The sequence below is a fragment of the Phascolarctos cinereus genome, unplaced genomic scaffold (genome assembly GCF_003287225.1).
Source record: "Phascolarctos cinereus isolate Bilbo 61053 unplaced genomic scaffold, phaCin_HiC Scaffold_4;HRSCAF=312, whole genome shotgun sequence".
Lineage (NCBI taxonomy): Eukaryota > Metazoa > Chordata > Mammalia > Diprotodontia > Phascolarctidae > Phascolarctos > Phascolarctos cinereus.
The window spans coordinates 590482726-590507243 of NW_027555847.1; the positions used below are offsets into that span (position 1 = coordinate 590482726).

The window sequence follows — 24518 nt, forward strand, 5'->3', positions numbered from 1 at the left end:
CAACCGCTTTTCTCATGACATTCCACCTAATTTCTTTTGGACTGATATTTTAGTGGATGGTCTTAAGTGAGAGACATTGCCTTAGCTTGGAGGCCTCTTTTACTAGAGAAAACTTACCTGATTTCATCTGCCTGGCAGAGGGTACTAAGGGACTTTGGCAATCTTAAAGTTCAGAAAAGAAAACAAAGTAATTTCAGTAAGGAGCAAAAGTGTAGTCACTCTGCAATAGTTCCCACCACACACACACACACACACACACACACACACACCCATAGATGAGGGATCTAAAGGGTCTATGCTGCACTCATACTTGGACAGCAGTCACTAATTTTCCACAGCTGTGGATCTCTATGTCTCATTCCTTCTTGGTCATATCTTTTCTCCTAGCTCTAGAAGACTCAAATGGGAACCAGGACTCCCCAGCTGGTGATCTTCCTAAGATGGCCCAACAGCCCCCAGGTAAATAAAAAAAGCCCTTGAGTATTTCATCATTCTATAGCAAGGGTCAGCAAACTAAGGCCAGAGTGCCAAATCTGACCACCACCTGTTTTGTACAACCTTGGAGCTAAGAATAGTTTTTATATTTCTAAATAAAGGAGGGTCTTTTGCATTTTAAAATGTAAAAACCATTCTTAGTTCACTGGCCATACAAAAACAGGAGGCAAGATTGGGTCCATAGGGCATAGTTTGCTGACCCCCATTCTAATTTAAAGCATCATAAAATTTCAAAACTGGAAAGCACCTCAGATGCCATCTTATCTAACTTTCACATTTTCCAGGAAGGAGATGAGGCCAATAGGCGACCTGACTTGTCCAAAGTCCCAAGGCAAAACTAATGCTAAAACCTAATTCTTGTAATTTCCAATTCAGTCCTATTTCCAGTACACTATAAAAATGTTCTCAGCTTCTCAAGAATAGCAGTGTGGACCTGGAGCTAGGACCACCTAGGGTCAGATCCTTTATCAGACACTTACCACATACCACGGGTAAGTCATCCAACTTCTCCAAGCCTCAGAAAGATCCAGTAATAAAACCCATCACATCAAAGGTCTATATGCTAATGAACAACTTTTAAGCAAAATGTAAGATGAACTAGAGAACCAAAAAAACAAGGAAGAAAATTTGATCTCATACTTCCACTGAGATTTGGTATCTTGATTGGAATAGGTTCCCTCTGGATGAGTACATCTAAAGAAACAGGTCAATTAAAGGGGGAAGGGATATTCCCCCTTGTATTAAGAAGGTATACATATATGAGTTCAAATCTGGCCTCATATACTCACAAGCTATGTGACCCTGGGCAAGTTTGTTTGCCTCAATTTCCTCATCTGCAAAACAAGCTGGACAAGATACTCCAGTATCTTTGCCAAGAAAACCCCAAACAGGGTCACGAAGAGTCGGACAGGATTGAAACTGAACCACAGCAACAACACTCACATAAGGAAATAAAAAACGAGAGTAGGGAATCAACAGTGAAGGAACAAACAAAAGAAATTACGTTATCAAAGAGTATGCCAAACATCACCTGTGCCAAAAGAGAAACCAGATGAGGAGTTTGAAAAATAAAGCACAAGACTGATACTGAAATATGATGTAGTCGTAATGTGGGGCCTGAGTTATACATATATCATCTGGAGCTATCCATCTGACAGAAGCAGTAAGCTAATAACTTCTTGGCTTGCTACAATAATAATCCCAGACTTAAGAAGTTAGGAGACCCAACAAGAAGAAATTCTACTCTGGATCTGATCCTCACTAACACGCAAGAACTGATTGCTGGTAAAGCAAGGATGAGAAGTGATCACTATTTCTTGGAGAGCTCTAATAGAAAAATGGTAAAGGGATACAAGGGGGCAGCTAGGTGATGCAGTGGATAGAATGCCAGGCCTGGAGTCAGGAAGACCTAAGTTCAAATCCAGCCTCAAGACACTTACCAGCTGTGTGATCTTAGGCAAGTCATTTAACCCTGTTTGCCTCAGTTTCCACATCTGTAAAATAAGCTGGAGAGGAAATGGCAAACCACTATCTTTGCCAAGAAAATCCCACATGAGGTCACAGTGAGTCAGACACAACTGAAAAACGACTGAACAAAGGGATATAAACAGGGAATTTTCAAAGGAAGAGAATGAAATCTAAAGGCCAGTGAGATTGACTTTGATTCCTGGCAAAAATCTAGAACACATTATTAAAATGATGTTTACAGACATCTAGAAAAGAGCCAGCATGTCTTCAGCAAGAACAAATCATGACTAACTCAATTTATTTCCCATTTTGTCAGGTGGCAGTCCATTTGCCTAAGTGGAGGGCTCCAAATTGCAGATTCTTAAAGTACGAAACTGGTAGATAGGGAAAATACAGGAGACAGAGCTTTAACTATATTTTAACTAAGTATCTCATGTAATTCATGTAGAAAAGATGGAGAAATGTGGGCTGGACAATTATAGTTTTAGATGGATTTGGAATCGGTTTTGTGGCCAGATTCAAAGAGATATTAATGGCTTCAGACCACCTTGGAAGGAGGCTTCCAGTGTTTCCTGGGGATCTGTGCTTTGTCCCATGAGGTTTAACACTTTCATCAGTGATTAGGATAAAAGCATAAATATCACGCCTATCAAAGTCTTAACTGAAACAAAGTTGGAAGTTATAGCTTATATGCTCAGTGACAGTTAAGATCCAAAGATTCTGACATGCTAGAACATGGCTGAATCAATTTAGATGAAATTTAATAGGAGTAAATGTGAAGTCTTACACTTGGATTCAAACATCTATTTCACAAATACTGAGGGAATCGGTGTAGGTAGACAACAGTTCCTTGGGGAAAGGTCGGGAGACAAATTACAAATTCAATATGAATTAGGAGAGTGATTGAACAGCCAAGAAAGATAAAGTGATCTCAACTCCAGGATTACAGAGACATAACTTCCAGGAATACAGAGGGGGCAGTCCCACTCTGCCCCAGTCAGACTACATCTGAAATACTGTATCCAGTTCCAGGTGCCACCGGTTTTAGGAAGCAAATTGTTGTTGTTGCCTATCCTTTGTTCTTGAAGAGGACCATGACATCAGGGAAGCAATGCCATGACATGCAAGTAAACTGGATTTAAGTGAGGGAGAGCTGTGCAAAGTCACCAGCCTCACTTTCTCCTCCAGAGCCATCTGGGTCCAGTAGCAAGATACAGATCAGGATGACTAGATGTGGCCCTGGATGTAGTGGGAGACCTCAGACTTTTTGGTAAGCTAGGGAATGTCCAGAGGAGGGCACCAGGACAGTGAAGGTCCCTGAGTCTGTGCCAAAGAAGGATCATTTGAAGGAAATGGGGGTGGTTAGCCTGGAGAAGAATTTAGGAAGCCCATGACAGTGGTGTACAAGTATTTGAAGAGTTGCCTTGTGAAGCAGGGATTTAATTGTATCTATTTGGCCCTAAAAGGAAGAACCAGGAGCAATGGATAGACATTGTAAAGGCCTGATGTTGAGAAAAACTTCTTAGTGATTCAAGATATCCAAAAGTGGAATGGGCTATGTTGGGAGGCTATGGGGCTCCCCTCACTGGAGGTCACTTAGCAAAAGCTGGATGGCCACTAGCCAAATACGTTGTGGTAGGACTTCTTTTTTTCAGGTGTAGTTTTGCCTGGATGGGCACCAAAGTCCCTTCCAACTTGGAACTTCTGTGGGCCTACAAAATGGTTTGCATTCAGTCTGCCTTGGTGTAGAGCTATGAAATTGCATGTCACGGAAGTATTCAAATTGATTACTACTGTAACAGAATTAAGAACAGGACTGGAAGTCTTAAATGGAATAAGAAACACTGTTTTCATGTGCATCAAAGAAAAAGTACAGAACAATTTATGCCATCCACAACTTTCTTTTTTAAACTAGATGACGCAGAAATACTATGAATCATTTATTCCACACTTATACCGCTACGTGGTCAGTGCCACTGCAGATGGTCTTTATTGCCACAGTTCTCCCCCAAAGACAAACTACACAACCTCAGGGCAGGAATACTAAGTGCCTCTCCCTACTAATAGTTGTGCTGCAGCCAGGTTTGACCTCAGCTCTCTCTCTGTCTCTCTCTGGGTGGTCTCTTGCAGAACCTGAGCCAGCCACCATAAATATCCAAGACCTACTTTCCTGTTCTAATTTTGCAGTTCAACACAGATATCTCTTTGAAGATGATAACCTTTCCCAGTCGACACTGAGGCTTTTCCATTCAACCAAAACAAAAGGTAACTCCAAGAGATATGTATTTAAAGTGATAAGTATTTCAGTATATATTATATAAGATGTGTATTGAAGTGATAAGTATTTAAAGTGGTAAGTCTTCTAGCTCCCCGACCAAATGAGTATCAAACAAGAGATCAGAGAATAAGAGATTTAGAACTGGAAGGGTTTTAGGGGTCATCTAGTCCAACTCCTACCTTTTTACAGAGGAGGAAACTGAGGCCCAGAGAGTTTAAATGATTTGCCCAAGGTGAGCAAAGGTAGGATTTGAACCTGCTCCTATGACTCCCAATCAATCACTCTTTCCATTGTGTCACACAGAAGTAGGGACAGGAAAGTAGGATGAGGTAGCTAGGTGGCATAGTGAGTGAGCTGAATGTGGAATCAAGATGAACTGAGTTCAAATTCTGCCTCAGACACTTACTGGCTGTGTGACCCTGGGCAAGGCACTAACTTCTCTGGGCCTCAGTTTCCCCATGATAAAATGAGGATAATGATAGCATCCACTTTTTACAGGGTTGTTGTGAAAATGGTATGAGATAGAGGTACAACTCTCTGCAGACTTTAAAGTGCTATACAAATGCTAGCTCCTACTACAACTATTACTCTCATTATCATCATCAGCATTATCACTATTAGAAAAGGAAAAGGGGGGAAAGCCTAAAGAACATGAAAAGTAAGTGGACAGCCTCGAAGGAACCTAGGATAAATGACAGAAGTTAACAATAATAACTGGCATTTATATAATACTTTAATATCTACAAAGTGCTTTATAAATACAATCTCATTTGATTCTCACACACCAATCCTGAGAGTGCTATTTTTAATCCCCATTTTACAGATGAAACAACTTGCAGATATAGATTAAGTGACTTGTCCAGGGTCACAGAGTCAGTAAGTGTCTGAGACTGGATCTGAACTCAGGTCTTCCTGACTCAAAGTCCAGCACTCTATCCACTGCAGTACTTAACTGCCTCAAGATATCCCTAAGACCGCTCATTAGAGGAGACCAGATTCTGCCAGTTCTAGAAGAGTATATAGCATTTCCTGGTATTTGCTTTATTGGATATTCCTGCATGGAAAATGTTGAGCATATCTGTTCATTATGGTTTCGCCCATATGCTGATTCAGTTCTGTTATTATGTGTCTGGGACGTCTAGTGGGTTACAGAGGTGAACACTTTCCATCTGTTTTCCCAGGAAGCCCTTCAGAAGAAAAGCATGATCGATGCAAATGTGAAAACCTCCTTACATTCCAGAATTTTGCAAACCAAGAGGTGAGAAAACTCACAGAGAGATATATCCTTTGTTTATAATTGTGCTTCAGTATGTGGTTCAAGGTATGTGGATTTTTAAGGGGTGTGAAAGAGGACAGATGATACCTGGGAAACCTTCTACGCACTCATTCCCCATGAAGCCCACCCAACCATTTGCTACCAGTACAAGGCAGTAGACTGTTTGTTCCTCTTAGAACAGGAACAAATTCTCTAATTGTTTTGATGAGGCAGTTACCTAAAAGCCAGGAGCACTGCTTTAATGCCGGGAGGTCATGCATTTACATGCCACCTGCTGGCCTAGAGGGATGAATCAGGGGCCATCCTGACAGCAGCCGACCCAGGCCTTGCTAGAGGGGCACAGACCATAACCTTGACTCTTGACCATTGTTTCCTCCTCCTTCTCCTTCTCCCTTCTGGTGAGAGGTCTGGATCACCTCCGAGGTACAGTATGTTAAAGGAAATCATGTTTGAGAATTAGGGAGCATCAAACTGTATCTGACACCTTGACCCATTTCCTTAGCCCTGAAGGGTAACAACTCCTAGTTTTTGATTCTCTGCACATAAGTTTCTGGAGAAGAGTGTGTTGGCAGCAGAGAGCCTTTACATCAGCACTTTAAAGATAAAACACTCTGCAGAGGGAACAGCCAGATCCAGTGATTCATTAAAACAATATTACTAACAAAGGAATGCTTTGGGATAACAGAAGAGGGGCTCAGCGATTTCACACACTAAATACCCCTTCCTGCTGTTTTCAACTTAAAGCAACAGTGTGCCTGCATGATATACAGAGCCTGATACTGGAGTTCTGGTTTCAAAGATCTTTACTATGTACTAACTAGATTGTGGGGAAACTGTTTAATTCTGAGCCACCTCTGTGCCGGCGGGCTCCTACAATAAGGAATAGCATGTAGCAATTACCTTTTTGAAAGTCCACAATATGTTTTCCAAGTAAATGAAAGAACTTGGTTATTGTAATGGATGAGTCTGGGCTCTAAGTCCTTGAGAGTGCTGAACTGGCAAGAATTTCCCTAGCTAGAATTCTGCCACCATCATCTAGGCCTGAGGGTAGATGCAAGGGTGGGTAGACAGTTAAGTCCCCTATGCCACAGACAGCTCCTCCCATGCCCTACTCATGTCTTAGCTTAATCAGGGAGACTCAAACCCAGCTACATTTATCGGGAGAAGGAAGGCAACGGCTAAAGCCCCACAGGGCCCCCTTCCATATCCTTTCCCAAACCTATAAAATTGGTAGAATCATGTTTAGAACTGGTGTGGTGGAAGATAGCCAGGGATGTAGCAGGGCTGAGACTCTGAAAGCAAGGGCATGGTTTTCTGGGAAGACCCAAGGTTCCCTCCTGGGGGATGGATGTTAGGACCAGTGTGCCAGGTGTAGAAGAAGCTCTAGCCTCCCTGTGCTCACTCATCTGCACTCCAGCTATCACCTCTGCTATGCTCTTGCTCAATTCTAAATGCTTATCTCCACCTCATAACTAGAGGCAAACCAAGGCTAGCAAAGAGGTAATCCACTGGCTCCCAGCCAGAACAGTATAATAGCCCAGGCCTGTGGATGGCTAGTGAATGCAGAAAGGCACAGAGTATACCATGGGCCAGGCTTCTATAGCTACTTGGACATCTGACAGCTATAGCATAATGGCAGAGTTCTTTTCTCTTGCCTTAGCCTGTTTCATTCTCTCTTTTCTCCCTTTGTCTCCTACCTCTCTTTCTTCCATTTTCCAGTTTAATTTCTATAGTTTTTCAGAGATTTACCTCTCTGTCCTCTACTCTTCTAGTGAGTGCATATATCAGACCCTCACTATCTGATTGTGCGGCTGGGGTCAGCTTGATCCTCTCCCCCTCAAAAGATGCTTCACTGCGTTAGTCATTGTACCATGGGATTTTTTGAAAATTCTAAAGTCACACTTTGACCAACTGAGCTAGCTGGCCTAGGTTAGCATTAAAATGTGTGTTTTTAAACAATAAAAGTATGTAAGGTGTTGAATATAAATTGCTTAAATTTAAATGCACAGCAATGAGAAAAGGCAAGGATTGTTGGGGTTTTTTACCCCTGGTGGAAGGCACTACAAATTTTATGTAGCTAACTATACCTGCTTGTGAATTCAGAGTGAACCAAAAAAAAAATGCATTTTGGATGCTTCTTTCTTTCCTTAACTGATGGTTTACTGGAAGAAATGACAAGAAGAATGGAGGCACTGGAAAATCGCCTGAGATACAGATGAAGATCTGAACTTGTCTATGTGTTTATATGCAGAATTATCATTCCAGACAGAATTATGGTGAGAGCAGGTCAGAGTCATGGGGCTCCAGGTGCTAAATCTGTATGTAACATTATTGAATCCCCAGACATTTCTGGGGTAGAGATTCAGTGTTAGATTCCATGTGGAACCAAGGCAAAAGCACACTAACTTGTAAAAAATACATTTAGAAAACAACCGTACTGAATTCCAAGTAGAATGCAACCAAGTGAGAAGAAAGAAGCTACCCGGCAAATAATAGTCTTGGAAAATATATTTGTGGGCATTTAAAAATGTATTTTGGTCCTATATGGTGCACATCATTCATTTCACTACTTTTCCCTCCCTTATAAAGTGAGTGTTGCCAATGTTTCATTTGACTGCAAAATAAACCATTTGTTAACTATGATTTTTTTTACTATGATTGGACATTTCCATCAGAAAAATATAAACAGTATGGTATTTTTTTTTGTATTGGACTTTAACTTGATATATATATATGGATATATGCAGGTCTCTTTGCTGAATCGTAAGACATATGCATTGTATTATAAATTAGGAATTTTATATTCAAATAAAATTGAGGAAAGTTCTACCACTGTCCAGAGTTCTGACTTAAGACAGTCACCATACAGGGTAACTAGGTGGCAGAGTAGGTAGAACTCTGGCCTTGGAGTCCGGAGGACCTGAGTTCAAATGTGACCTCAGACACAAAACACTTACTAGCTGTGTGACCCTGGGCAAGTCACTTAGCCCCACTGCCTAGCCAAAACAAAACAAAACAAAACAAGACAGTCACCACAATAAGGAGCCTAGAAACCACCTCAACCAGCAAATACTTGATCTCCTTGCTAAGCGGACAATCATGACAAATAAAAGTGACACCAATTTAGAGTACAAGTGAAGCATTATAGGAAAGGACAGGGCAGCTAGGGGGCACCACAGTGCATAGAGTGCTGGGCCTGGAGTCAAGAAGACTCTTCACTTGTTCGAATCTGGCCTCAGACACTTAATAGCTGTGTGACCCTAAGCAAGTCACTTAACTCTGTTTGCCTTGGTTTTCTCATCTGTAAAATGAGTGGGAGAAGGAAATGACAAATCCAGTATTTTTGCCAGGAAAATCCCAAATAAGGTCATGTTGGACATGACTGAAAAATGACTGAATAACAATAGGAAAGGACAATAGATTACATCCTGTGTCACCTTACAAAAGAGGGGAAAAAATTGCAGAAAGTTTTGTGTGATGCTCCATTAACCCAGATCATCCAGAGAGCTTAAGGATATACATGTAGCTTAAGGACAAGAAACAGACATGAAGTAGAACAAGTCTGTCATTATTTCTATAGCAATATATTCTCATCATGGATATTGGAACCAACACAATTAGCCTCTTTAGAAGATGAAGGAAGAGTATGTGGATTTGACAAAATACATACAGAAGAAATGTATGTTGCATGAGACAATTTAATAGCACTTACATTTTACAGAGGATTTCAAAGAGGAAAGGATTCCAAAAGAATGGGAAAGATTACAGATGGCATGAGGAAATAAGGAGAAGGGCTAAGAGACATAAACTTGGAGTGAGGAGAAATCCAAGTTTGAGTCATACCTCCAACATCTTCGGCTTGGGGCAAGTTAAATAAATGTTTATTGACTGACTTTTAACCTTTCTTAGATTTTCCTCATCTGTAAGATGGAGATGATATCACCTACTTTACATATTATTGTGACATATATAAAATGCTTTATAAATCTTAAAGCTATATAAACATTAGCTATTGTTATTATAACTTAATGCCAAGTACTGTGGTTACAAATACAAATGGATAGAGTGGAGAAGATGGTCACCAGCATCAAATACCACAAAGTAATCAAGAAGACCCAATGATGCTATATAGATGAGAATTATAGAACACAACCATCTCTAAAGACTCAAAATTGCAGGTGATCCTTAGGACAATAGAAAAACATAATGTGGAGGTAAGTAGGCTGTAAAACATAACCAAGGAGTAGTATAGAAGGTATCAAGGATATATCACTGAAAAAGGAGGTGGGTCAGTCATATGGAAAGAATGAGAACTACATAGCCCAGGTACTATACTGGTAGCTACAAGACTTAAAAGAAGCAAAGGGTCTCTCCAGTTGGGCAGGACACACATGGAGGATTTATGACAGGATATGGTGGGATGCACTGTATGTAGTCTACATGGATGGACAGAGTAGCTGCATCAATGAGATCACAGAACCATAAAAACAGCAAAGTATCCAGTAAGATACACTGGAATTGTTTCCAGATGGCTCCATTCTCAACTGTCATAAATGTCTCCGCTTCTAGATTTTGTTGTAACCAGGCTCCCTCTGGTGGCTATAAAGAATACCTCTATTTCACAATCAGATTTAGATTTAGAGTGATGCAGTTCAGTTACCACATTTCAGAAAACATTATTATCGATAACAATAGCATACACTTACTATGTCTGAGATTTACAAAGTGCTTACATCTGAAATGATTGTAAAATAGGAATGAATATTATCTCCATTTTATGGATGAAGAAACAAAGCTAAGAGATTAAATGCCTTGCCCCTGACTACTTACAAAGGTAGTTATGTGCTAAGGACAGGCTTTGAACCCAGTTCTTCTGACTCAAAGTCTTTCACTGAACAAATATTTATTTAGTGCCTACTAATAGAAGCCAGGTATCTATAAATCTAGGTGACAGAGACACAGACAAAAACAAACATAGGGACTACTGTATTCTATTAGAGGAGGAAAGAGGGACTTATACACAATTAGGATAGGGATAGGGGCTGGACCTGTGATTTCACTGATAATAGGGAACTCCCAAGTGAGGACATGCCTTCTACCAATACCAATTGCCACTTTTCCTGCAACTTATAGTCTTGAGATTAGGGTCTGCCCAGGATCACATAACCCATAGGTGTTAGAGGCAGGACCTGAATCCAGATCTTCCTATCCAAGGCAAGGTCTGTTCACTCTGTTCACTATGTCATACTCTTTTTAATAGAATTACAAATTAATCTGGAAGCAGCGATCAGGATAGGCCTCATGTAGTTTGACCCTTGAGCCAATTCTTGAAGGCATCTAATTCTCTTCTCACTCTTCTAGTGAGAAAGAAGTGCATTCCAGGAACAAGGATAGCCCATGGAAAAGCAGGGATGGGACATGGAAAGTTGTATATGGGGAAGAGAGAGTAACCCAGCCTGGCTGGAGAGAGTTCATAGATGAAACTAATATGCAATAAGTATGGAAAGCTAGGCTGGGGACAAATTGTGATGTCCTCATGAAAAGCTCCTAGAGCAAGGGGGTATGTCCAACACTCTCTACTATACTATATACTATATGCCATCTGGTTTTTCTAAAAACCTCAAGAATGGTTTCCAGTTGAATAAAGGAAAAACATGACCTTATATCCTATATTTTCACATAATTTCACTTGATTCTCACAATTGTGTGAAATAGGGCTGATATTGATATTTCTCATTTAATAGATGAAAAAAATGAGGTGAAATGGAATGGTCCAAAGTTGAACAGTTGATAAGTAGCAGTTAACAAAGCTAGAGCTAGAACCTAGGCCTTCTGCATCTAAGTTATACTTCAATATACAAAAAGGGCCCCTAATCAGGTCCAGAAAAAGCTGACAAAATTCCCTTAAAAAAAAGTTCTTATGCTTTTACCTATTCTTAAGTTTTTGCTTTTTTTTTTTGAAGCAAGGTTCATTTATTTATTTTGATGTTGAATTTTTTTATAACCTTGAATTCCAAATTCTTCCTCCACCCCTCCACCACCCATTGAGAAGGCAAGCAATATATCAGTTATACATGCATAACCTTCATTTCCAAACACATCCTTCCAATCCCTAGTAAGAAAGATTAAAAAGTAAGGGTCAGGATTTGGGGTGGGAGGCAGTTGAGCAAAACTAATTAATACATCAAACCACCTGACAGTAGATGAACCAATCAATAAGTATTTGTTAAACATCTACCTTGGCTTAGGCACTGTGGATAAAAAACAAATGAAAGTCAGATTTACTGTCCCATAGGACAGTCTCCCAAAGGAAGGTAATTTAGGGCCACAGTGCAGCTAAGGGCTCTCTTTATTAGTTATCATGGTTAGCAGCAAAGTTATCTCCTAATGAAAACCTATTACACCTTACCTAAAGTGAGGTGACAGTGATGCAGCTCTGGAGATGACTTCCTAACTCTCCTTTTTGTCTGACATGATGCTTCCACTTTGGGAAGATACGGGGGGGGGGGGGAATATGGAGGATGAGGTTTCAGGTTATAGATGCCTAGCAAGCTATCTGCCACCTCTGCTTCTAGAGCTATGACTTGGGACCTTTGAACAATTAACTGCTTGAGAAGAATGAGCGTAAGAATGAAAAACATTCTCCTTTTTTTTTACTCAAGGTTAGGTCAAAGAAGGATATAAATGAAAATCCAGAATACTTCAAATTGAGACCAAGCCAAAGTTTGGCTTGCCATATCATCCCTCCTCCTTCTCATAATCCATCTCAATTCTTTCCCTTTTTCTATTTGTACATTTTGGGCAGAGGACAGTTTAATATTGGTGGATTTTCCTAAAATACATATCGTTCTCCCCTACTCAAAAACCTTCAGTGATTGATTCCTTACTACCTCTTGAAACAATCTGAGTTGGAATGATCCAGAAGCCATTGTAATTTAATCCACACCTAAATAAGAATCCCTTCTACAATATATGACAATCATCTAGCTTTTGCTCAAAAGAAAGTAAATCTATTCCCCTTTCCAAACTTAATTCACATTATATACCCTTTTGACACTCCAGACAAACTGGACTAATAACCATCAGCCTACTCAAAATTCTATTTCCCCTCTCTGTGTGCTGACACAGGTTGTCCTCCATGCCAGGAAGGTTCATTCTTTTTTTTTTTTTTGATTTATCAACAATCACTTCCATATGCTTTTAAGTTTAAAATTTTTCTCCCCCTTCCTCCCCACCACCCTCCCCACAACAGCGCACAATCTGATATAGGCTATACATTCACATTCCTATTAAACATATTTTCACATTAGTGAAGTTGTAAGTAAAAATTAAAGCCATTAGGAGGAACCATCAGAAAGAGGAAACAAACCTCAATAGAAGAGAGAAAAAAAAAAGATAGCGATTCAACTTCCATAGTTCTTTCTTTGGATGTGGATAGTATTTTCCATCCCGAGGCCTGTGGAGATGCTTGTAATGCTGAGAAGGGTTAACTTTATCAATATTAGTCATCACACAACGAGGCTGTTATTGTGTACAATGTTCCTTGGTTCTGCTCACTTCACTCAGCATCAGATCATACAAGTCTTTCCAGGTTTTTCTGAAGTCAGCCTGTACATCATTTCTTATAGCACAATAGTATTCCATTATATTTATATACCACAACTTGTTCAGCCATTCCCCAATTGATGGGCATCCTCTCAATTTCTAATTCTTTGCCACCACAAAAAGGGCCGCTATAAATATTTTTTGTACATGTGGGTCCTTTTCCCATTTGTATGATCTCTTTGAGATACAGCCCTAGAAGTGCTATTGCTGGATCAAAGGGTATGCATATTTTTATAGCCCTTTGGGCATAGTTCCAAATTGCTCTCCAAAATGGTTGGATCATTTCACAACTCCACCAACAATGTATTAGTGTTCCAATTTTCCCACATCTTCTCCAACATTTATCATTTTCTTGTTTTGTCATGTTGGCCAATCTGATGGGTGTGATGTGGTACCTCAGAGTTGTTTTGATTTGCATTTCTCTAATCAATAATGATTTAGAGCATTCTTTCATATGACTATAAATGGCTTTCATTTCTTCATCTGAGAACTGTCTGTTCATATCCGTTGACCATTTATCAATTGGGGAATGGCTTCTATTTTTTTTTTAAATAAATTTATTTTGTTTTCAACATTCCCTTCCACAAGTTTTTGAGTTCCAAATTTTCACCCCATCTCCCCCCTCCCCCCATCCCAAGATGTCATGCATTCTGAATATCCCTTCCCCACTCTGTCCTCTCTTCTCTCTCCCCTTCTCTTATCCCCTGCCCCTAGGGCAGGATAGACTTCTGTACCCCATTTCCTATATTTATTTCCCAGTAGCATGTGAAAACATTTTTTTAAACATGTTTTAAAAACTTTTAGGTTTCAAATTTTCTCTTCCTCCCTCCCCACCCACCCTCATTGAAAAGGCAAGCAACTCAATATTTTAAGTTGTACATGTGCAGTTATGCAAAACACGTCCACAGTAGACATGTGAAAAACTAACTCTATTTCCCTTAATCCTATCCTGCCCTCCCATTTATTCTATTCTTTCTTTTGACCTTGTCTCTCCTCAGAAGTATTTACTTCTGATTAACCCCTTTCCCAATCTGCCCTCCTCTCTATCATCCCCCTGCTCTCTTGTCCCCTTCTCCCCCTATTTTCCTGTAGGGTAAAGCAGATTTCCATACCCAATTGAATGTGTATATTATTCCCTCCTTAAGCCAAATCCTATAAGAATAAGATTCACTCATTCCCTCTTACCTTCCCCCATTTCCCCTCCACTGTAAGAGCCTTTTCTTTTTTTTGTGTGTGTGTGTGAGATAATTTACCCCATTCTACTTCTCCCTTTCTTCTTCTCTGAGTATAATCCTCTCATCCCTTAATTTTATTCTCCAGATATGACCCCTTAATCTTCAGCTCACCCGGTGCCCTCTATCTATCTATCTACATATATATACATATAATTTTTTTCCTCCAACTACCCTAATACTGACAAAGAGATCTCATGAGTTATACAGATCATCTTTCCATGCAGGAATGTAAACAGTTCAATATTAATAAGTCTCTTATGATTTCTCTTTCCTGTTTACCTCTTCATGTTCCACTTGAGTCCTGTATTTGAAAGTCAAATTTTCTATTCAGCTCTGGTCTTTTCATCAAGAATGCTTGAAAGTCCTCTATTTCACTGAATGACCATTTTTCCCCCTGAAGGATTATACTGTTTTGCTAGGTAGGTGATTCTTGGTTGTAATCCTATCTCCTTTGGAATGGCTTGTATTCTTATAAATGTCTTAATTCTCTATATATTTTGGCAATGAGGTCCTTATCAGAGAGACTGGTTGTAAAAATTCTTTCCCAATTTTCTACCTTCCTTCTAATCTTAGTTGCATTGGCTTTTTTTGTGCAAAAACTTTTCAATTTAATGTAATCAAAATTAACCATTTTGCTTTTCTCGAAGGTCTATTCTTTCACCACTGCTCAGAATCCTAACCTTCCTTCCAAGGCTTGGCTCAAATGCCATTTCTTCCCAATCCCCTCAGTTGTTAAGTTATTCTTTTCTTCATCAAATTATCCTAACACTTTCATCTCTCCTTTGCCACTTTTCCTTCCTCATATTTCTATACTTACCCACAGTATCTCCCATAACCTATGGTAAACTTTTGAGGGCATTTTTTTTTCAAATATCCCAGGCACTCAAGCAATGTTTATTGAATTTAATTAGATAAAAAAAAGGCACAGAAAGTTAAGTGAATCAGTTTACAAAAACTGCCTTAGGAATCAATCTCCCAAAAATTTTTGTTCAATTTTAAACTTAATAGCTTAAACCTGAACTACGATCGAGAGACTCTGTATTGAGTAAATACTTAGGAAGATTGACAAACCGAAATAATCTTTTGAAGACAGTGATTAGAACAGTGCCAAATACACACAATATAACAGAAACGGCAAACTATGTAGCTGTATCATTGGATGGTCTGGATATTATATCACACTTTACTAATCTTGATAGCATTCCTGAGTTAAATAAACATAACTTAAAGGGAAAACCAAAATATGTTCATTTGACTTTAAAAAAAAAACTTTCACAATGTCCCATAAGATTATTTCAAAACTTGAATCCCTAGATAATTCAACATCTACGAAGTACCTACTATGTGCAAGGATTTGAAAGGGATAGTTTATCATGGATAAGATACTGCCTTAGAAAGAACAAAAAGTAGGTTTGCCAGGAAATGAGACCAGTTGAGGCATTTTTATATGTATGAAAGAGAAAGGATGAAGTCTCCCAAATCTGCACATGAGCTGTTCTTTAAGTACTGAAATGCCAAACTGACTTGAATAAAGTGCAGTAAGATCCCTAGGACACCCAGCCAGTTAGCCTGGCCTCTAAGGTCCTCCAATCTGGCCCCAGCCGTTTGTGTAATTTACATTCCAGGCAAAAAGGACCACTCAATCTCCCCCAAATTCAACCTACTACAAGACTTTTTCCTCTCCCACCCTGTTTCTGCATGTCAAAATACTACCTATGTCCAAAACTGTTTATATGTCCACCTCTGCCATGACTTTTCCTGAACCCACTGCTAAATTAAATAGAACTTTATCTACACCTTTCCTAAGGAACTTGCTACATTCCACTTTATATTACAGCTGTGTCTTAACTTCCTTGCTAAATGGCAAGCTTGAGGAACAGGACTTTATTTTTTTATCTCCATACATACCTAGTAGAATCTCAAATATTTGTAAAAGTTGGTTAAGTAGACAGAAAAATACATAAATTTCAAAGTGGACAAAATTAAGGTTATATGTTTAGAGGAAACCAAATACTGCTTAAATGTATGCATAAAACCAATACCAGATTTCTACCAAAGTTGATAAAGCATTTCTACATACACTAACGTTTGATCCTCACAACAACACTTGAGACAAGTACTATTATTTTCCCCATTTTACAGTAGCAGGCTTAGAGAGGTTAAGTCATTTGCCCAAGGTCACAATGGCTAGTTAATGTCAGAGGCAGGTTTGAATCCAGGTCTCTCCCTACTCCAGCACTCCTTGTTACTTTCTCTACCCAGAGCTAACTGGTCTGAAGACATAAGACCAAGGGTTCTTGTCTATGAATTTGTTTTTTTTATATATATATATATTTCTACAATTATATTTCAACATAATTTTTGTAGCCCTGTGTACTTTTATGCATTTCTGACTCCAAAGGATGCCAAAGGGGTCCATGATACAAAAACAATACAGAATGCTTGCATTAGATCAATGTGCTGCTGCAGGCCAAAAACAAACAAAAAAACCCACCCATCAATCATAGCATCCTTGTACAAAACTATGTTAACATTTGCAATATTATGTGCAGTTTTTAAAGCTCTAACCAAAATGGAAAGACATATGTGAACTTGGGCAGAAGGAGGAAAAAAGGACTGGAAAACACACAGTAACAAATGAAAACGCTGCTGGCATTGCCATTATGAATCGATTAAATGAAACCACCAGTATTAATGACAGTCAACCTCCCTCTCCTCTGTAAAAATGAGGGACCAAGGGTGACTATGATAAATCAACTTAAGTTATGGGGCTTTTTATAAGATAAAGGAACCAACAAATTTGAAATATTCAACATGTTTTTATATTAAACACTGTAGGAATGGAGGAAAAAAAATACATACTCTATCCTCAAGATTATAATTCAATTAAGTGGTTGTACTGAAGGAGACAAACTAGTGGTGAGGGAAACACAAATTAACTAAAAAGAATAGTCTGAAAAGATGGCAATGGAATATCAAAAGGGTATGAACAGATTTGCTCACCAAATCCCAAGATAATAGAATGAACTCTAACCTTTGGAGAAACAAATTTCAAACAAATAACCCCCAAATATAAGCAGCTTCAAAAAAAGGTTCAGTAAATTCATGGAGACAAATGAATTAATGCACAAAGACCTTTCTGCGGTCACCTATAGGTTAGGAGATTCCATATACTTTGAAAAGCATGCAGCTAGAAGGTACTGTCACAATAAGCATTCATCATTAATCACTAATTTGCCACTTATTTAGTGTCAATTGTTATTTACCTGTTTCACAAATTTCTTACCTAAATCATAAGCACCTGAAGCACAGGGACCAAACCTAGCACAACATATATAGCAAATACTCATACTTGAGTCAAGGAAAAATTATATGAAACTTTCATATTCGATTAGTTTGAATATGTTTCTTGAGAGCATAACTGCAGTCTCTTTCCTTGTATCTTCAATGACTAGCAAAATATGTGTTATATAAGTGCTCAATAGCTATATACAAGACAAATAGGAAACAATTAAATGAAGGAAGACACTGGAATTAAGTGGAATTGGGAAAGGTTTCCTGTAAAAACATTTAGTTGGGACTTAAGTTATAATAGTTAATAACACATTTACATAGCTACGTGTCAGACACTGGAGTAAGCATTTTACAATTATTCTCATTTGATCCTCACAACCACCCTAGAAGGTAAGTGCCATTACCCCTACTGTACAAATTAGAAAACTGAGGCAAAGGTAGAGTGACTTGCCCAGGATCATTCAGCTATTAACTGTCTGAGGCCAGGTTTGAACTCATATATTCCCGACTGCAGGCCCAGGGCTCTATTCCCTTAGCCACCTACAACTAGCCAGCAAAGTCAGTAGGTAGGAGTGGGAAGAGGAAGAACATTCTAGGCACAGGGCACAGCCAGAGAGACTGCCCAGAACCAAGATGGATTATCTTGTTCATGGAACAGCTAAGTCAGTGTCACTGGATCACAGTATGTAACAGGGAGTAAGATGTAAGAAAGGCAGGACAGGATGTGATGAAAGGCTTTAAATGCCAAACAGACCATTTTGCATTTGATCCTAGGGGCAAGAGAAAGCCACTGGAGTTTATTTGGAAGTGGGGGTGTTGGACATGATACGACCTGTTCTTCTGGAAAATGGCTTTAGTGGGTGAGTGGAGGATGGATTGTAGTGGGGAGAGACTTGAGGATTTGCATTAGAGTGGTGGCAGTGTCGGAGAGAAGGGAGTATTATATTTGAAGAATATTGCAAAGGTGAAATTGAGAGGCCTTAGCAACAGGTTGAACATTGTAGGAGGTGAGGGGTAAGAGATAGTGATGGTGTTGCCCTCTACATAAATATGGAAGGTAGCAGAAGGGTAATTATGCACATACAAATGTATTCATTATAAAATAGATGATAATCTCAAAGGGAAGGGTGTGATGATGACTGGGAAAGGTCTCCTGCAGGTCATTTTTCAAACTGACTCTTAAAAGATAAAGGGAAACTAGGACTTAAGAAGCAAGGAAGAGCATCATTCAAGAATGGGAGTGTTAGCTAGGGCAAACTGCATTGAGGACATAAATTTGTCTATTGCTGTGTTTCTTCCTTTCAACTCCTATTGCTGTCCTACACTTTAAAGTGCTCTGTAAACAAAACAGTTCAATGCTGAATACTGTGAAGTTATAATGACCAATCTTGGACCCCAAAGAGCTATAAAATGCAACTCCTCTCATCTCTGCAGAAGTGGAGAAGCTCTGGGTTTGGAGCATTGTATAAAATTTCAACTTATGTTCACAGTTTAGTCGAACTTTGTAAAAAATTGGCCATTAGCCCCCAGCAAAAAAAAAAAGTACATTGATGTTATCATTCTCTTTTGTACATTAGAACTTCAACTTCTGAATGAACTTTGACTAAAGTGGGACAAAACTCAGGGATTTTAAATACTTTTTCTGCTCATTAAAAGCTATGATAAATTTTGCTGAAGATTAAATTTTGGTTAAGTTTCAGGGGTTTGTACATGTAGCACAGAATCTTCCTCCACTTTAAGACATCTATTTAATGACAAAGAAAGACTAGTATGGGGTAAAGAATGCTGTAAAAAAATAAAGTCTGACAAGAATGAAAAGATAGAGCAAATGGACTCCCATTTCAACAAGAGAAAATAAAGTGATGCACACAACTTTTTAAACCAAGTAATGGCCCCATTTATTAAAGAATACTTTTGTACAGTCTACTTTTCACTGGTCTGTTCTGGCATGCTTCTAATGATGTCAGAATCACCTAGAAAATTTAAAAAAAAGTAATGTTACAATTTTACATAAAGACAACTGATGAAACTATTAAACCTATCATCACCGGCAGTCAAAAGTAAATAAATTCTCTTCTTGGGTTATTCTCCCTGAAAATTACAACAATTTTTTAGACTGCTGTCAACACTGTCACCAACTATTAGGCTTGCTCACCTTCCTTTTAAGTGAACATAGTTATCTCCCCAAGAGCAATCTTCATTTCTCTCAGAATTGAAAAAAAGACCACTAAAAAACTAACACTCCAGTTTCTGTTCCCAGAAGCCAACAGTAAGTCAAACTAAAGACAAATCAATACATCTTACCTTTCGTTTGTTACCAGCATTTATAAAACCAAAACTAGGGAAGAGAACTAGTTCTGGAGACACAATGCATGGTCTTAATTTAGCGAATGTCTAGCCTGACCAGATCACAATAATACCAGGCCAGCGAGAATATTCGCAATACGCTAAACCAAACTCCACTGATCATTAGGCTACCTATGCTGTCAATTTTATTCTGGAGCTAATGATTTCCTTACCCTCTCAAGGCATCAGTGATACTTAAATTCCCTTTCCTAATTACTAATTCCTTTTTTTCTTTTTGGCTAGGCAATAGGGTTAAGTGACTTGCCCAGGGTCACACAGCTAGTAAGTATCAAGGGTCCAAGGCTGGATTTGAACTCAGATCCTCCTGACTCTAGGACCAGTGGTCTATCCACTGCGCCACCTAGCTGCCCCCTAACTACCAATTCCTTAAAACTATATCCTATATAAAAGCTGAAGTCTTGTGAAATAGCCCTATTGTTCTAAAATAACTTAAGTACAAAAACTTCGGCAACCCAGAATTTTTGTACACTCACCAATCCTTTCCCAAAAGAAAATCTGCCATTTTAATTAATTTTCCCTTGTCCAGCACAGCACTGCCTGCTTAGGCAAGTGGCTACTCCTTAGGCTGCTTAGTCACATAAAATAACTTGTTAAAGGTATGTAGTTTGTTTTTAAACATCTACAATCCTAATTCACAGTAACTGAGGTTTAGCACAGCGCTTGTTAATTCATCATCCATGTGTTGGCACCATTAAGTTCTTAGATATTATCCCATGAAATAAACTACCAAGTTTAGAAAAGGGATACTATGTAGTACACATGTGTTAAGCTGGACTCCTTAAATAAACATACCTGGATCAATGATAGCCAGTGTACACACTCTGTAGTACTTCCCACATGCTGTACCCAATTCAATGTTATTGCCACTGTAGTGATGTACGCCAGTTTTGGCCAACATAGCGTAATATTCAATCTCTGATTTCCTGAAGATAAATAAAAGTAATGACATATTAGCTCATTTAAGAACTTGAAGCTTTGCTACTGCCTACTGGATAAAGGTCAAAATCAAACTATCATACTTCAACTTACCTTTTCCAAAGTTAACTCTTATACTCCCTTCCTCCAACCCCTCATACACACTATAATTCAGTAAAATAAGAATTAACAATGCAAAGCAAGCCTACATTTACCTGCCTGTTCCTTTTCTTACACCATTCCTTCTGTCTATAAGTTAGTTTTTCCTGCTAACCTATCTTTCAGGGTCACAACCCATAAACTTCCCTTCAGTATCTTTGCCAAGAAAACCCCAAATGGGGTCACGAAGAATCTGATATGACTAAACCCACTGAACAACAACATTGTGCTAAGAGCTGGGTAGACAGAAAAACAAGACAGTTCCCTTGTCTCAAGCTCAACATGGAAGACAACACGCAAGTAACTGTACAAACAAGACATACACAAGATAAACTGGAAATAACAGAAAGTGAAATTTTAGCTGGAACTTGAAGCAAGTCAGGGAAGCCAGGAGTACAGATAAGTATGCAAATAATTTTAGAAAGCAATTTATGAGTGCTTATTATGTGCCAAACATGGAAAGGGTTATAAAAAAGGACTAAAATAGGCTGAAGCTGCCTGTTCTCATGCTTAGCACAGTGCTGGGAAGGCACATAGTAGATACTTAATGTTTATTGACTGGCTGTTCTCAAAGAACTTACAATCTAGATGACACAATACATACACAAAAGCATATGCTTAGTACCACAAACCATTATGACAGACAAATGAATAGTATAGGCAGAAAGTGCTAGTTTCCCAGAGGAAGTAAAGCTATCACTCTGTATCAGTGGTCAAAGGAAGTTCCAAAGAGAGTCTTTGAAGGGACCTGAAAGGATAAGCCAGCCAACTGGGAAGGCACAAAACTCCTGGTCATGCTAATTTGCACACCGGCCAATGGTCAAAACAGAAATACCATGGGTGTGTAAAAATTGAAAAAAGAAAAAAAAACCACCCTATTTTTAAAAAAAAGTTTCTTTAGGTCTTAAATTCACAAAAAAAGTTTTGAGAAATGCTGTCCATGGCTGAGCAGTTTTCTAGAACCAGTTAAATTCCTACAGACCTCAACATTTAAATCTACATGCAATATTGCTCTAGTACAGGTATCAAACACTCTGCTTGAACCAGCTTAAAATATAACTGGGAAACATTTAACAAATAAACAAAAAATACAATAAAATAGATGTCAATATGTGGTTTTCTATGTGGTCTGCAACATTTAGTGACCTCTATTTTTTAAGCTTAACACCACTGCTTTACAGTACATTTTACCCCTCTCTAAGCCTCAGAAATCATGTGAGGCAGTTAGGTGGCATAGTAGGTAGAACACTGGACCTAGAAACCAGAAGACCAGCAATTCAAATCGTGCCTCAGACCCTTACTACAAGGGTCCCATCACTTAACCTCTATCTGCCTCATTTTATCTGTAAATGAGAATAAGAATAGCTAACCCCAGTATTGTTGTCAGTATAAAATGAGCTAATATTTGTAAAGTGTTTTACAAACCTTATATTTGGCCAATTCCCTCATCTTACAGATAAAGAAACTAAACTCATTTCACCACATGTTAAGTGTCTAATATACAAAACAAACAAGATCCCTTACAGCTCCAATATTCCAAGTCTTGAAAGGATTACAAATAGATTCATAGTCCAGACAGCCAATGGCATACTTTTTGTATACCAGTTCAAATCAGAAACATATCAGCCTGCAACATACATATTAAGTACATGCCCTAGTAAAATGGTTAACTTTAAAAGAAACAATCTAAAGAATTCCTTCCAGCTTCCAAAATGCCCTGACTGTAGCTCAAAATCACCGTCTCACAGCAAGGATGGTAAACACATGAAAATTAAGACTAGCTTATGCTATCAGATCCTAATTTTAATAAGCACAATTTCTTAGGTCTCAAGTTCTTTTCTCAAAACAACCCTCTAAGGTAAGTGGTGCAAATTTTACCCTCATTTTATACACACACACACACACACACACACACACACACACACACACACACACACAGAGCAAGTGAGGCTCAGTTCCTGGTCACATGGATAGTATGCTTCAAAGCAGAATATGAAACCAGGTTTTTACAAGTTGTTTTTCAAATAGCCCGATATCTACCTAAAACTTTGCAAAACCTTTTACATATTTCATCTCATTTGATTCTCATAAAAATGTGAGGAAGGCGTATGATCTCTATTTTACAGCTGAGTAAATGAAAGCTCAGAGAGATTCTGACTAGCCCAGGATCCTACAGCAATTAAGTGTGTTTGAAGTCAGACTTGAGTTTGGGTCTCCCTGACCCTCAAGTAACAGGCAGGTTTCTATTCACTTCGCCAAGCCCCGCCCCCCAAAAAACCCAACAAATGATAGCGCTCGAGAAGATACCCCACAGAAGCGTTGGGGGTGGCCCGGAGCACACAGCCAGCCACAAAGGCCACTTACCTCAAGGCTGGGCAGTTGTTGGCTAAGATGACCAATTTGGCTTTGCCTTGTCTGATCATTTTCAGGGTCTGTTTGTAGCCTAGCACATATTTGCCGCTTTTCATGACCAGCTGGAGCCTCGAGTTGATGGACTCCAGCGACTTTTTCTGCAGGAGACATTTCAGACTGTTCTAAGACCGGGGCTCCACACAGCCAGCGCACCCCCACCCCCACCTCAAACCCGCGGCCGGGCCTGAAGGTCCTGGCCCCAGGGCTGTTAAGACTCCAGCCCGGGCTTTCCGTATACGGACCCGCCCTTCGCTCTTCTGGACCCTGGAAATCTCGCCTACGAGGGTATGGTGAGAGTGGAGGTAGTGGGGGTGATTTCACCCCTTCTGATCCCGCCTTCCCGCCCGTCCGCGGTCCCCAGCTGAGGCCCCCGGAGGCCGGCTCGCTCCACGTGTGGAGGCCACCAGCGGCTCGGGCCCGCCCCACTCACCGTCTTCTTTGCGGCCACCATCTTCCTGCCTGCTGTGCGGGAGGACCCTCAGCCTGGAGCACAGAGAGACATGGGGGTACACTTAGCATCTGGAAGCCCCCACCCGCGACCCCGCGGGACCCCCAGGGCCACGCCATCCCCGAGCCCACAGAGTCCCACTCACCAGAGACCTGCCGCCAAGATGGCCGGGAAGCGAGAAAGGAAGGAACTCCCACAATGCAGCGCTCTCCAGGGGCGGGACAGGAAGCGGAAGCGCGTGCGAGCCGAGCCGGGGCCGAGAGGAAGTAGGTAGTCACCCTTGCCAATGGCGTCGGTCATGTGTCAGTAAACGCCGTCGCTCTGTCTTCTCTCTCCGAGGCTGAGGCCGGGAATAGTGAAAGCAGGCCGGCGGGAGGTGCCCGGAGCGGTGAGGATCGGGGAGGATCGGGGAGGGGCGTGACGGAGGTTCCTGGCGTGGACCCCGGGAAAGGTCCTCCCAGGAGATCCAGGCCAAGCCCCTCGTTCTGTAGGTGAGGCAAAGAGCAAGAGCTGAATTTGGACTTGGAGGATGCGGGTTCGAATCTTGGGATACCTTGGGCTTCAGTT

The 24518-nt window shown here is 39.9% G+C and overlaps 2 protein-coding genes and 1 non-coding gene across 3 annotated transcripts in view; 1 reads left to right on the forward strand and 2 right to left on the reverse strand.

Moving 5' to 3' along the window:
• Window positions 1-8159, forward strand: part of MATN2 (matrilin 2) — a 202873-nt gene extending 194714 nt beyond the window's left edge. Inside the window, 4 exon segments of the mRNA XM_020968963.2 lie at window positions 388-459; window positions 4150-4227; window positions 5422-5520; window positions 7680-8159. Coding sequence (XP_020824622.1) covers window positions 388-459; window positions 4150-4227; window positions 5422-5520; window positions 7680-7735 — 305 coding nt within the window. The 3' untranslated portion in view covers window positions 7736-8159.
• Window positions 8160-19523: 11364 nt separating this feature from the next.
• On the reverse strand, window positions 19524-24148 carry RPL30 (ribosomal protein L30). The gene is made up of 5 exons (XM_020968990.2): window positions 24097-24148; window positions 23934-23986; window positions 23456-23601; window positions 20810-20940; window positions 19524-19623 (listed from the first exon to the last, which is right to left on the reverse strand). Exons 2-5 carry the CDS (start codon window positions 23952-23954, stop codon window positions 19574-19576), a joined length of 348 nt encoding a protein of 115 aa, XP_020824649.1. The 5' UTR covers window positions 23955-23986; window positions 24097-24148; the 3' UTR covers window positions 19524-19573.
• Window positions 19960-20093, reverse strand: LOC144457303 (small nucleolar RNA SNORA72). The gene has a single exon (XR_013486616.1). It is a non-coding gene; the product is annotated as a small nucleolar RNA SNORA72 (small nucleolar RNA).
• Window positions 24149-24518: the final 370 nt, after the last annotated feature.